At 52.6% G+C, this 12,561-nt stretch overlaps 3 protein-coding genes across 3 annotated transcripts; 1 reads left to right on the forward strand and 2 right to left on the reverse strand.

Moving 5' to 3' along the window:
- Window positions 1-62: 62 nt before the first annotated feature.
- NCS54_00184000 (Hypothetical protein) lies at window positions 63-556 on the reverse strand (the record flags this gene model as incomplete). The annotated part of the gene is made up of 2 exons (XM_053147455.1): window positions 63-239; window positions 296-556. The coding sequence occupies 2 exons, from the start codon at window positions 554-556 to the stop codon at window positions 63-65; spliced, it is 438 nt and encodes a 145-aa protein (XP_053003430.1).
- Window positions 557-1,517: 961 nt separating this feature from the next.
- NCS54_00184100 (Zn(2)-C6 fungal-type domain-containing protein) lies at window positions 1,518-3,298 on the reverse strand (the record flags this gene model as incomplete). The annotated part of the gene is made up of 4 exons (XM_053147456.1): window positions 2,784-3,298; window positions 2,037-2,589; window positions 1,692-1,937; window positions 1,518-1,643 (listed from the first exon to the last, which is right to left on the reverse strand). Exons 1-4 carry the CDS (start codon window positions 3,230-3,232, stop codon window positions 1,518-1,520), a joined length of 1,374 nt encoding a protein of 457 aa, XP_053003431.1. The 5' UTR covers window positions 3,233-3,298.
- A 6,383-nt stretch (window positions 3,299-9,681) lies between these two features.
- On the forward strand, window positions 9,682-10,347 carry NCS54_00184200 (Hypothetical protein; the record flags this gene model as incomplete). The annotated part of the gene is made up of 2 exons (XM_053147457.1): window positions 9,682-9,909; window positions 10,027-10,347. The coding sequence occupies 2 exons, from the start codon at window positions 9,682-9,684 to the stop codon at window positions 10,345-10,347; spliced, it is 549 nt and encodes a 182-aa protein (XP_053003432.1).
- Between the last annotated feature and the right edge of the window lie 2,214 nt (window positions 10,348-12,561).

Raw genomic sequence — 12,561 nt, forward strand, 5'->3', positions numbered from 1 at the left:
TTTCTCAGTGTAATAGTGTATACTTACAAGAACCGCAATAGTCCATGTCAAATGGATTCGCATCAGTGTCCGTTGACGGGCTGTTTACCGCGCTTGCGCTTCTCGTTCGCCTTTGTGCCCTGATCCGCCGGCGTCTTGACCATCTCCTGTTGAGCTTTTTGTCCGTTTCGTGCCGGGCTTTCACTCTGGTCTCCTCCAAAACCTTGCGATGCTCCTCCATCATGAGGCCTCATCTCCGGCTTGTTCAATCGTCAGCTTCGGCGTCCATCAGCAGATGATTGAACAAAACACTCACCAACTGCTTCATGACCAACATTCCCCCCATCGCCTTGCCATTCTCGGGTTCCATAGGTTTCATGGCCAGTCTCTTTCTAAGCGTCTGGGCCCACTCCAACTCCTTTCTCTCCATCTCAGCTGCGAACTTGGCATCTCTTTCCGCCCTCTTGGCTTTAAGCTCGGCGGTGACCTCCTCGGCGCGCTCGTCGGCGGCAAGTTTCAGCTCGTTCCAGCTATCGAAGCCGGCGTCAGAGGGGACTCTGTCCCAATCAGAGGACATGGCAAAGACGGTGAGGTTTGGTGATGATCAAGGTGGGAGGGCTTGCGGAGAATGGAGAAGAAGGAGAGAAGAAGGCAGGAGGGCGAATGCAGAACTCATAATATAGCTGTGAGGTGGGGAGTCACAGTCAAAAACAAACGAACATAATGAGTATTATGCTTAACGAACGCTTTCCCTTCGTCAGTGTTTGGTGATCTCACGCTCATGCCTCCCGATCGCTCAAGAGGTGCCTTCCTCAGCACACAATTGAAAGATCAGCCGGTAAGGCATCTCAGCCCGCACAACACCTTCCTACCTGCCTGTTCATCAGTACCAACGCAACTCTCCCTCTCTCAACAGCTGTTCTTCTCTGCAAATCCTCCACGCGGTTTCGCCCTCAGTTCAGCAAACATCTATCACCCAGCCAACAAAACGCGTCATCGCCTTTGACTTCAACCCTTATGTCCCCCTTTGCTCATATCGCAACACCCATTTTCACCATCCCGACCTTACAGGCGCGAATCCGTCATCCGATTGTCACAGAAAATGACACTATCCAGTCTCGTCTATCAGCGATGTCGGGCGAAATCAACCCTGAACAGCTGCAGGTCACGTTGCCCTTGGAACAACGTAACTCCTTTGCTTCGTTTCGACTCATTCACATATTCGTACTTCATGAGTAGAGGGGACTGGTAGAACGCTTGGTTACACACTGATTTCACTCCATAACTGTAGGAGGCCATTAGATGAGGACACTCGCCATGTTGTTTGCATCCACAATAGTATAGAAGTCCATCCAAAGTCCTTGGTAACGACTCCTCTACCCACAAAATGCATATGATACTCAGTTTCAAACAACTGTCTATTGACATGAAGCCGCGTGGCTTGCCTCTCCGCGAGGCTATTCTGACCTGGGTATTTCCTCTCAAATCAAAGCCGCTAGTACATGATAATTACGTCGTCGGTTCTACATGCTCAGTCTCTAGAGCTCTCGGGTATCCTGCACAGAGTCCTCCATCGTTCGTATGGGTATGTTTCCGTCGATCCCTGGCATGAATGCGCGATATGAAGCTGCGAGGGACCAGTTGTTCAGGTCTCGCAGCGTTGCCTGCTCTTGGTCAGTCTTGGTTCTCGTCAAGTACTCAAGGGAACATACCTCGGCTTCTGCATTCAGCTTCCTCTTCCCCGTCGCCTCATCAACGCACAAGGCGTCCTCGACTGTCCCCGCCCAGGATGTTTTGACTCCTGCTGTGCAGGCGGCGAGCCACTGTAGACCACCATGTTGCATTTCAGGGCGTTGGATCACGTAGTCTCGGAAGTAGGGCCAGATGATGCAGTCGATCATGTCGATGTGTGGAACAAAGACCTGGAGTTCTGTTGGCCGGATCCAGTCTGGCATTGCCTGTGTATTGTTAGCCAACCGCCTCCGTTATTTGAACAGCCATCCAACAGCCATGAGAGACGTCTCCAGTTGAGCAGTGAACCAAGTAATCATACTCACCGAGTATGTGTCTGGTGTCGGATTGATCATCCACCTCATGATGACCCATACAATCCACACGGAAGCCATAGAAGTAAACGAATAGTCTTCATGTCGAGAACTATATATGAACTGCACCGCCCACTTGCTGATCATGGGCGCAGTGTCGTACTCTCTCTTGTCAAACAATGCCGCCACCGTCGGGAAGGCCCCAGTGAGCTCGTCCGGCTTGACACCCGAGGCGATGAGCTGCCGAGCCCTGTTCATGGTGTCGGCCCACGCCTTTGTCACCGACGCCATGCCGAGCCCGTCGTTGGCTGTCATCATAGCCCAGTTATGCTTGGCATAGTAGTTCTGGAGCTGACTCCTCTGAGCTTCGGGGGGGTAATGGTTTGCCTTGATACCGCTGGAAAAGGGGAGGTTTCCGAAATTAGATGAAAAGTAGCATTGGGTACGGGCTTTGAGGTCAATGGGCACGGCCTCTGTTGGGGTGGTGATGCCTTGGACCCATTCCGTCCTGTCAAAGAGCGTCTCGATGAACTTGTTCTGTGCTTCGCCGCTTGAACCGAGGAGCCTATCACAGATTAGGGGATCTTCCAAGGGCTGAGTTGCTGAACGAGGAACAGAGAAATCAACATGAAAGCATGGGCAGGGACACTGCGAGGAAGCCAGATGACATCAAAGCAATCATGAAGGATGAGTCCATCAACATAGTCTATTTCGTCTGTACCAAAAACACCCATGCTCACAAAACAAAACGCAACTGACCTTTCAGAGATGACGACCGACTTGGACCTCGACTCAAGATAGGAAACGATCGACTCAACAGGCTCCCCTATCCTGATCCAGGTCATGACCTCGGCCGCCTCCGCATCAGTCCCGGTCCTCATGGCCGCCAGGATGGTCTCGAGCTGCTGAAGCCTATCCTTCTGCTGGTTGAACGCATGCGTGAGCTTGTTCAGCCTGTCGCCCGACAGCGTGCGCGTGTCGTAGGCGCACGTGTGCCCGTTGAACTCGCATCTAGCGCAGGGATGTCTCCCGTCGCACTTTGTCTTTGTCCTCCGACACTGCACGCACGCGTGATTAGTCGTCGACGTCTTGCGGGACGAGGCGACGGCGACGCGCGAGGCCTTTCGGGCGGCGGCCAGGTCGGGACCTGGTGCGCCTCCCGGCTTCGGGGCGAGGCTGGGCAGCTTGGTGGTCTCCATGGCCCCCATGCTGCGGCCTATGACGTTATTCTCGTGGGCCCTGGATTTCTCATGTGTTTTCTTGTTGCCGTTATTCGTCGGCGGGTAGGTTGTATTTTGCACTGCTGGTTTTGCGGGATTGGTTTGGATGCGGGGTTCATCAGGTGATCACGCGTTATTACTAAGGGAACCGCTTTTGGCAAGTCGTTTGAATATCATTGAATGGCGTTGACAATTTTGATGAAGAGGTATTAATGGTCTCTGAGGACAGTATAATGTCAAGCGGTTTTGTCAGCTCTAGTACACAGACTATGAATGGGGTCTGGCTTAAATAGAGCAGTCTCTAAGCACCATCTTGGTTAGTGGATCTCTGGCCATCAGGGTGAAACTTGAGTTAGGGGTCATCCAATGGTCAGATTCAACTCTCATAGATGTTCTCATCGAGAATAGATTCAATATACATATATAGAAGGTATCTTCATCCGGCCCTTCTCCGGCGTCCTGGTGGCTTTTCTGTGCTACAGGACCTGCATCTACCCCGGTTTCAGCTTGAAATTCAAGCTTCTTCAGTGGCTGCAACGGGACGGGAGGTTTTGCATATTCAAAGCCAGCCAGCCAATCTGAGATAATAGCCCCCCACGGCAAGTCCGTCGAGGGTGAGGAGAGTGTGGTGGCATGCTTGGCTTGAGGCGCCACCGACTGGATTCCGAGCCTGACTTCTTTGGGCTCGACTATACAAGATCAGGCTCTCTCCCGGTTTCACTTTCTCTTTGTTCTTCATCTTTATGTGGTTTCCTATTCCTCTGATTGGGCTCAGGGCACTTGAGGTGACACCACGATGACCTTGTCGGTGACAAAGTCATGTTCTCTTTTCGTTCTTCTTTTTCTTTTCTGCGGAACATCATCTCAGACTACTCGACCGCCAAATGTCATTGGTTACGTTGTTGAAAAGGGGCATCCAAGTAAGCCAGGCTACTTCTCCTCTTCCACAGATGTAATCATGCTAAGAGCTCTCAACAGTCATAACTGTTCGCTGCGGAGATGAAGGAGATACCGTGGAAACATACACATCATCACCTGGCGAATCTGTGACTACGGAATTCCTCTCCTGCTATCGAAAAAGCCAAGATCCCTACCCTTACCCGATTCCCTGCGGCAGCATGAAGGTCATCGAGTCATGGCCGGATGGTGGATTAACGAGGGGGGTAATCGATTGTATGCCCAAGAACATTCCGACCTCGGTGAGCAGGCTGTATAGGAATGAGCCAGAGAATCTACCAAAAGGATGTGAGAAAAGTCAGTTCCCTGGATGCTTCCAGTCGCTCAACATAGTCCAGTCACCGACCCGATCATTACGCCCACCCCGACCACGGAGACAAGAGATAGTGAGGAAGGGGGCGAGGAGGATGGAGGGCTAAACGTTAAACTCATAGTAGGGGCTATCGTCGGCTCTGTGGGTGGCTGCGGGCTCATTATCGCTGCGCTATGCCTGGGGATTCGCATCGGTAGGAGAAGGACAGGCCCATCCAGAAGCATCAGGGAGAGACTCCGGGCGTTGCCTAGGCCTTTTGTGTCTATCGGATTGAAACGTCCACCGAGAACAGTGTCTGGCCAAGAGGTTACGACTATACAGCCCGTGATCAACAGGGGTCCTGCTGAGCTGGATGCCAACTCCAATCAGATCCCGACCGAGAGACTCGTTATAGCCGGGGCAGAAGGGAAACCACCGACACAAGCTTGGGGTTGAAGCAAACGGGCGTGCTGGAGACCATCAATATGAATACAACAAGTCTTATAGGTCCATATGCAAGTGTAACTCGACCTGTCATGCAAGAAGCCTACTGCGACAACGACATTACCCCATTCGAAACGACCAAGTGATCACCCCAGACGCGCTTATTCAGCTTAGTAGATAAACGAACCGTTCTACCGCCCGAAATGACTTGCAGGTTACCCGTTTCAAAACAAGTTTAGAGCCGGATCCTAGAATTACGTCGTGTGAACGGTTCCGCTATCAATGGCGTCAACATTAGATCTTCGAAACGTTGGGCTTCGGTCGGGTCATGGGACCTGCCCGACGAGAGAAAATGCACACGCCCCTTGGCCACGCCGCACAGCAAAAAGATGGTCCATCTTGTTTTGCCCCTTTCCCAGGATCTCGGTATCAAGATTTTGTCGTGTTCGGAAGCGGGAGATGGACGAAAAGCAGCTGTCAAAAGTGAAGAATGGTGACATCATCGCCAAGGGGTCCGATCTCTTTAGCCCTTGCCGGCTCCGAAAACCGGTATTTTTCTTATCGCGAAACACCCCGCCATTTTTTCTTTTACTCAATTGCCCACAAGGCCAAGGTGGAACCTCGGTCTCTTCGGAGCACAGATTTCTTGTCGATGCTGGGGGAATTATGTCCAAGTGACGTCGTTGGGGCAAAAAATACCCTGGAATCATCGCAAGGCGAGGGTTTTTTTCTCACATGCGTCGATCAGCGTTGTATTGTTCCGGGCTCTTGATCCCAGCAGTTTCTTGTCCTTGAGGAGAAGAAACGTGCGTCGTCGGCTCGGCTAACTCTTCTGCATCCCGGATCGAAGGGGGAGCTTTTTCTTGTTCCCCAGAAAATGTTTATACTGTGCAAGAGGGGGTGATGGATCTCATGCCGAGACTTGCCCGGGCGGGACGCCGGATACGGAAGCCCATATGGCCGGGCCGAGGCCGGAGCGGGGTGAACGGCCTTGGCACCGGGGAGGGGGTTTTCGACGATAGAGTCATCGAAATTGACTGATATCGTGAGCTAGCTATCACGATTGCGAGCTAGGAGAGAGACGGTTCGAGTCAAAAGACACATAGAAATTCCCCAGCCGGAGAAGTCGGTGAGAGAGCGAGGCGCCACCGGCGGTGTCAAGTTTGTTCTGGTCGGCAATCTTGACGGCTTCTGGCTTGACTCTTGGAAGGGGTGAGGTTTGCACACTGTACGATTGGATGTGAGCCCCATGACTCGGAGCTTGCTCAGTGGCGGTGGACTCGAGAAAAATCTTTTAACACAATGCGCGCGCGAATGGAAGGGAACGAGTCAATGCTGGACAAGGGGATGAAAAACTTTGACAAGCAAGCTGGGAGAAGCCGGAGCTTGCGAAAATGTACTCTTTCCCCTGGGCTTGCGCCTTGTCTCAGCGCCAAAAAAGGCTCTTTCAATAGGTTTCTCAGCCGTATTCAATAGAAGCATGGCTTGGGTTTCAATAGACTCTACGGTTTTCCGATAGACTCTCAACGGCCGCCGGTCGAGGCTGCTCGACAGGAGGGGCAGCTGAATCACACACACATGGACCTAGAGCCCGGGACCCCGGGACCAGCTGCTGAAGAATGGCGGCTCCGGGATTCGTAGGAGACAAGGATCTTTACTCATGAGCCCTAGGCTGGGCCTGCAAGACGGAGGTAGGCAGTTTCAGGGTATCACACGGAGGCTCGACCCCGGATTTCTGTGCATCCTCGGCACACGCACGCAGATAGCAAGAGATCTGGCCGTGACGCGGGGAGAGATGCCATTCAGAGCATCATCGTTGCAAAACGCGCCCTCTGCGATTCAAACGCAAAAGTAGAGACAGTGATTCAACACTTGCCTCATCCTTTTTCCCCCATTACCGCCCTATCCCCCGAGATCAATTGCCCATTCGCCATGGCCTTGTCCTCGTGGCGCATAACTTCCAACCATATCCCCCCCCACTCCCCGCTTCTTACCCCCAAATTCACACACAAGGGCTCAAAACATGTGACGGGGAACAAACCCCAGGTTCTTGTTCGCCGACCTTCTTTTCCAAGATTGCGGCACATGGTCTCCTCTCTCAAATCATGGGGTAGATTGATACTAGGCTTGTCTCAGTGCCTTTCCCAGATTGCGTTTTCGCACGGATGCAGGTGATCTGACAGGGAGGGGGGACAACTCAGCCTCAGTCCCAGGTCTGCTGTCCTTTGATAAGAAGAGTACAGTTATACAGTTCCAGCTCGCGTGCCTCACAGCTTCGTGTCAGAGGGTCTAGAGCTCTGCGAGGCAGCGGCGCACGGGGTGCCCATCTCCCATTCCAGAGGGCACCGTCAGCTGTGCGTTCTAGGTCGGTCTGCCAGCCCTGTAAGGTTGACGGCGACCATCGTCAGCAGTCCGGGAGCAAGTCAGCAGCTCCCCATTATTGTCGTCGTCGTCACCTTTTGTGCTTCCCCTCTTTCTCGGTTGAAAAAAAAGAAGACAACATCATATGCATGGTTATTTGCCCTGCTGGAGACAATGAATATCCACACTCCCCTCTCGTGGGCCCCCTGCAAAAAGCAAATGCCTGCTTCCCCCGCAATCAGGCCCCATGGCGAGATGCCGCGTCGCGTAGGGGTTGGCTGGGTGCCAAAGTGGCGGCGGACCCCGAGATTTGCTGGGCCTCGTCCTGCAAGAGCCCATGTCTGCTGTCTGGATGGAGATCACGGAGGAGAGAGCCATGCGAGCTGCCTGGTTAGGCTGAGGCCAGCATTTTTTTATACACTTTTGCTTCCCACACTTCTCTGATCTGACAGGCCGAGAGAGGAGATGGTCTTGTCTGACAGGGCTGGCTGAGCCAGGCAGCTGCTGCATAGCCCATTCAATAGCCCCGGGCAGTGTATCACAACCCTAGCGACGGATGCCACGATGCTTCCTCAGACACAGTGTGTCTTTTTTAAATGTCCTCATCCGTGTCCGCGATAGCATCAACGAGATAGGACTATCAGATGGTCCTTCAGCTAGACAGATAGACAAAAGGTCTCACATCGTACCATCGACTCATTTCTCTTCGGCCGGGTTCGCTCCGGATGAGGCCCGAGCTTTCTCCCCTATTTTTTTTTTTTTTGACGATAACCACGGTAGCGTAGCGAAAGAGCCCAGCCTCACTTTTTTTGGTCGTATCGCGATGGATCGGATCAGTTCACCGAGGCGTCCGGACTTTGTTTGCTGGCTCCACATGGCCGCACCCCCGTCGACCCAGACCTGCCAGAACACATCATCAGAGCTTGATTGAATGTGCGAATTGAAAAAAGAAAATAAAAAATTCCCCTTGAAAAATGTGCAAATGCCCGACGTGGACGAACGCCAAGTCGGGATCGACCAGGTGTCAGTTGTCTTACCATGAGCGTTCTATCGAATGCGGGTGAGATACGACGCCAAAGTGTAGCGCTCGTATCACCAGCGACCGTCCAACATTCTTTTTCAAGCATCAAAATAAAGAATGGAAAAAATCTGGCCGAATACGTGAGATGTAGTTACTCTGTCAAGCAAAGATCCGCCAAAAGCAAAGAAGAAAAAAAACTCGGCATCCCCCCAAAGTTAACGTGTTCGTCCAGTCAAAACTCAGGCCGTCCATCCATCTCGACTCGGACGACTCCAACAGGGCGGGTTCAACACCCCAACGGCGAACCCTCATCTTTCCGCTTGGTGTGTGTGTGCGCGAGGATGAGACTCAACAACAACAGAGGGAGAGAGGAAAATTCCCTCAAAAGATGCCATCTTTCGTGACATCCCGATGCTAGGTCGGACCCGGGATCTGACTCTCACGACATGTCAGCCATCGGTCGCTCCGAAAGACAAAGATAAGATGGCATTTGACAAGGAGCAAGCCCTTCTGACGTATCCCCGCAAAAAGGCTGGATTAATCCGAGAAGGCTTTTTCCTGTGCCTTGTTCGTGTCAAACAAAGCAAAGCAAGCCTTGCCATCTTTTTTTGGCCCTCCTCCAGATTCAAACCACATGGGACGAGACTCCCGCTATGGCCACGCCGGGTTGAATCTCACACTGTGCTGTCTGCCCGCTGGGCCGCCCCGGGACGGGCTGCCTTGTTGGGCAGCGGGAGCGGAGGTCGCCACAGTGGATGAGGCCCAGCTCTCCCAGCGACGAGGCACAGTGCGGCTCAGCACCCCACGCCCCTTTTGTGAGAGTCACTCCCCCCCTCCCCTAGAGGCGCCCCCTGTAAAACCCGCCACCCTCCACTTCCAGCGACCGACCTGAGGCTCCAGTCCCATCCATTTTGAGTGGAGCAGACCTAGAGCGTGGGCCACCTCCAGGGCTTCATATTTCCATGTCCCATCCCCCCCGAAATCCCCTTCCCCAGCTTTTCTATCTTCCTCTCCTCATCATCTACAAATCTACAGACCCCCAAATCTTGGTCACATCTATTCAGCGTTTCTTGCTTGCTTTTCTTATTCACGAGCTGGAGCTCCTTTTGATCAGTGCTTGACGCATCCACCAACTACTCACTCGCCACACACACACCAAACCGAGAAGGTACCTCTCCCTTTGTTTGTACCGTCGTGTCCATTCCAAACGACCCAAACAAAGACATCGACCACAACAACAACCACCACGCGCAAACAAACAACTTCTTATATAACTCTATACGCATACCAGCCCTGCGCAGGTCGCAATCCACAATTACAAACTCTTGCGATCAACTTTTCACACACACAACAACCGACACCATGGCTTCTTCAACCGAGACAACTTGCTACTACCTCGTCCCCAATCTCCAGGCCCTCGACCCCTCAGCCCGCGAAGTAGACGCCTCGGCCTACACCTGGGTCCAGCCCACTATCATCGAGGACGAGGACCTGACCTTTGGCGGAAAGGCCCTGAGCACCTGGTACGAGGAGGAACGTCGCCGTCTCAGCAGCGGCAGCGACGAGGAGGAGCGCCGCGGCCGCGAGCGCGTGAGGAGGAATTACTCGCGATCTTCCAAGTCGCACAAGAAGTAATCGACTCGAGTCAAGATCAGGAGGAAGAGGGAGCTTGATGGCGGACATCTCGACATTATGATACCCCTTTAGACGCGTCAAACGACACTCGACATCTACCCGCCACAAGCAATCCTATGCTTCCTCCACGGATCAGCCTGTCAAACAGACAAGGCATCTACATCTACCATCTACCTCTTGCACCCTACCTCACAGACCTCGCCATCACATCAACGATACGACTATAGACACTCAGACTCAGATATCCACCCATCCCGATACACCTCCAACCTCTTCCACCCGGGAACACACCTGTACAACTTCCCTCAAATCCAACCTACCTCTTCTCTTTTGCTCGGTCTACATCAGCATCAGCATCAGCATTCGGAACTCTCTCACGGAAAGCGCATTTAGACTTGGGGAGAAACACGCATTTCTCCACCGAACCCCATCCCATCATCTGTGCAAGGCGGGAAAGCACAGCAGGGGTCTCGCAACATCTTTCAGGCGTTGTTTATTGTTTTATTTTGCATTTGGGATACCCCACACGGTTGGAAATCATTTATTACCACGACACACGCAGGCGTGACTTCACCGTCCTGTTTCTGTGATCTCGGTGCGAGGGGGCGGGGGCAAAGGGAAGGACCTGGATATGAGATGGGCGGCGACTCTGATCCCGCAAGAAGTAGCTCTTACTGAATGGCAGAAATACCATAAGTTAACCACACAATGACGTTTCGACTCTTGTGCTGCGCCTTGTTCGTGATGTATTTGATTTACCATATCCAAGATAGTGACGTCGACCGCGTCTCTTTCCGCCACAGTCGATTCCGATGAGAGAAGCCACGGAGCGAAAGCGAGGCGATCGACGCGTTCATCGCAGCCTAAACAAAACACAGCTACCTACCCATATCGAGAGCTTGCCCAGAGTAAGCATCCGCGTCTCACTCTTCTTTACAACGTTACAGCTTTCTCGTGAGAGCTGTTGCGCATCACGCCGACCGTGGCAGATGATCCACCCATGAGGTCATCCAATGCACCCCCCTCCCCTTGTCAGAGCAAGCAATCATGCCACTACCACGTGTAGAGCGAGGACCAGCTCCCATGGACTGGGCGAACTCAGGGACAGTGCTTGCAGGTCAGGGCCGTTCCAGGGATTGAAACGCGATCCTCTTTTTCACTGCCATGATGAATGACGTCGCGATTCTCATGCTGCGGTTCAAGTAAGGCTGGACAGCGCTTGATGTTGACAAACCGAGCTTAGCGGTCGATCATTTGGGGGAAAGAGGTTGCATAAGCATACTGTACAAGGCTTATTAAGTTGAAGAGGGTGGGAAGGAATACGCACAATACGATTGTGCAGAAAATCGACTTTACAAGTCTTCGCCACTGTGAAAGAAAAAGAGCGTGATTTCCCATGTTGCTCTCCCGTCCCTATGTCTCGGGCAACACAGGACTGTCAATCGGAGCCGCGCGGACCGTAAGATCTAGGATTGTTTCCTTTTTTTGACGTGCGTAGGGTCATCAGGCCAGGGCATGGGTACGAGTCAAGAAGCGCGTGGGGGTTGCCGATCAGGTCACGCATGGTGAGACGCGGGGTGGTGGGTGTTGCGAGTTTGTGGGTTGAGGTTTTCTGTGATGCCATTCTCAAGGTCGGGTATCATGATTTGCATTATTTCTTCGGTTATTGTTGTAGATTCCGGGACGTCGGGCGTAAACTGGGCAACTCGAGAGTTGGGTTTACGTACAAAGGAGTGAACTTGCTCTACGGCAGGTTTATGCGGGAGGAGTTGAAGAGAGTGTCACGTAGTTGTTCCCGAGTTACCGGTAGAGCTACCTTTGATTAAGACATTACCGAGACTGCAAGTTTAGGCTGAAAGTTGACTTAACTATGTTTATCAGCCTATTGAGGTACAGGGGAGTGTCTATAGTTCAGTTGCGGCCCCAGAACATGAGCGACCAGGGGACCTTGCAGCCGGCAGTTGAAGAAGATTAGGCTATTATTATACCAAGACTCCCGCTGGTTGTGGTATTAAGAACCTCACTAGTTGCGAGAATGAGCCATGTCTCACGCTATGAGACTGACAGAAGTGTCAAGATGTCAGACCTCTGTCAACATGAGACCCGACGACTAGGACGCAACACTGAGGTACCCGGCTGGCCGGCACCACTCAATCTGTGTTTTACTCAGATCATGGGACAATTCAAGACGTCAAGCCGAGCCGTGGAGAGATCTGGTTCGGATTTTGCATGGATTCTATCGATTCCAGATACTTTCACCATGGTCTGCCCTCCACCTCTCTTGGCTCCAGCGCTGACCTTGGGACTTCGTGATGGGAACTAGGCCCTCAATTATGGCACTCTTTCTCAAGACTTTCAAGGCCTTCGCCCTATACATTTTCAACTTCTTTAGCTTCCCGCGGGTCAAGTTCAGCCTTCTTGTCCTGCTTATTTCGGTCCGTACGCTCCCCCTCTCCCGAAGTTCCCGCCCACTATCCGTCGGCATGCCGACAGCTAGGTAGAGAATACGGAGGGGATGAACTAGTTGGCCCATAAACAGTTCTTGGTTGTCTGGTCGCAGTTTAAGTGCCTGGGGGGTATTTCTCGAGCTGTGTCTATCAGGCTAAT

The sequence above is a fragment of the Fusarium falciforme genome, chromosome 1 (genome assembly GCF_026873545.1).
Source record: "Fusarium falciforme chromosome 1, complete sequence".
In the NCBI taxonomy this organism is placed as follows: domain Eukaryota; kingdom Fungi; phylum Ascomycota; class Sordariomycetes; order Hypocreales; family Nectriaceae; genus Fusarium; species Fusarium falciforme.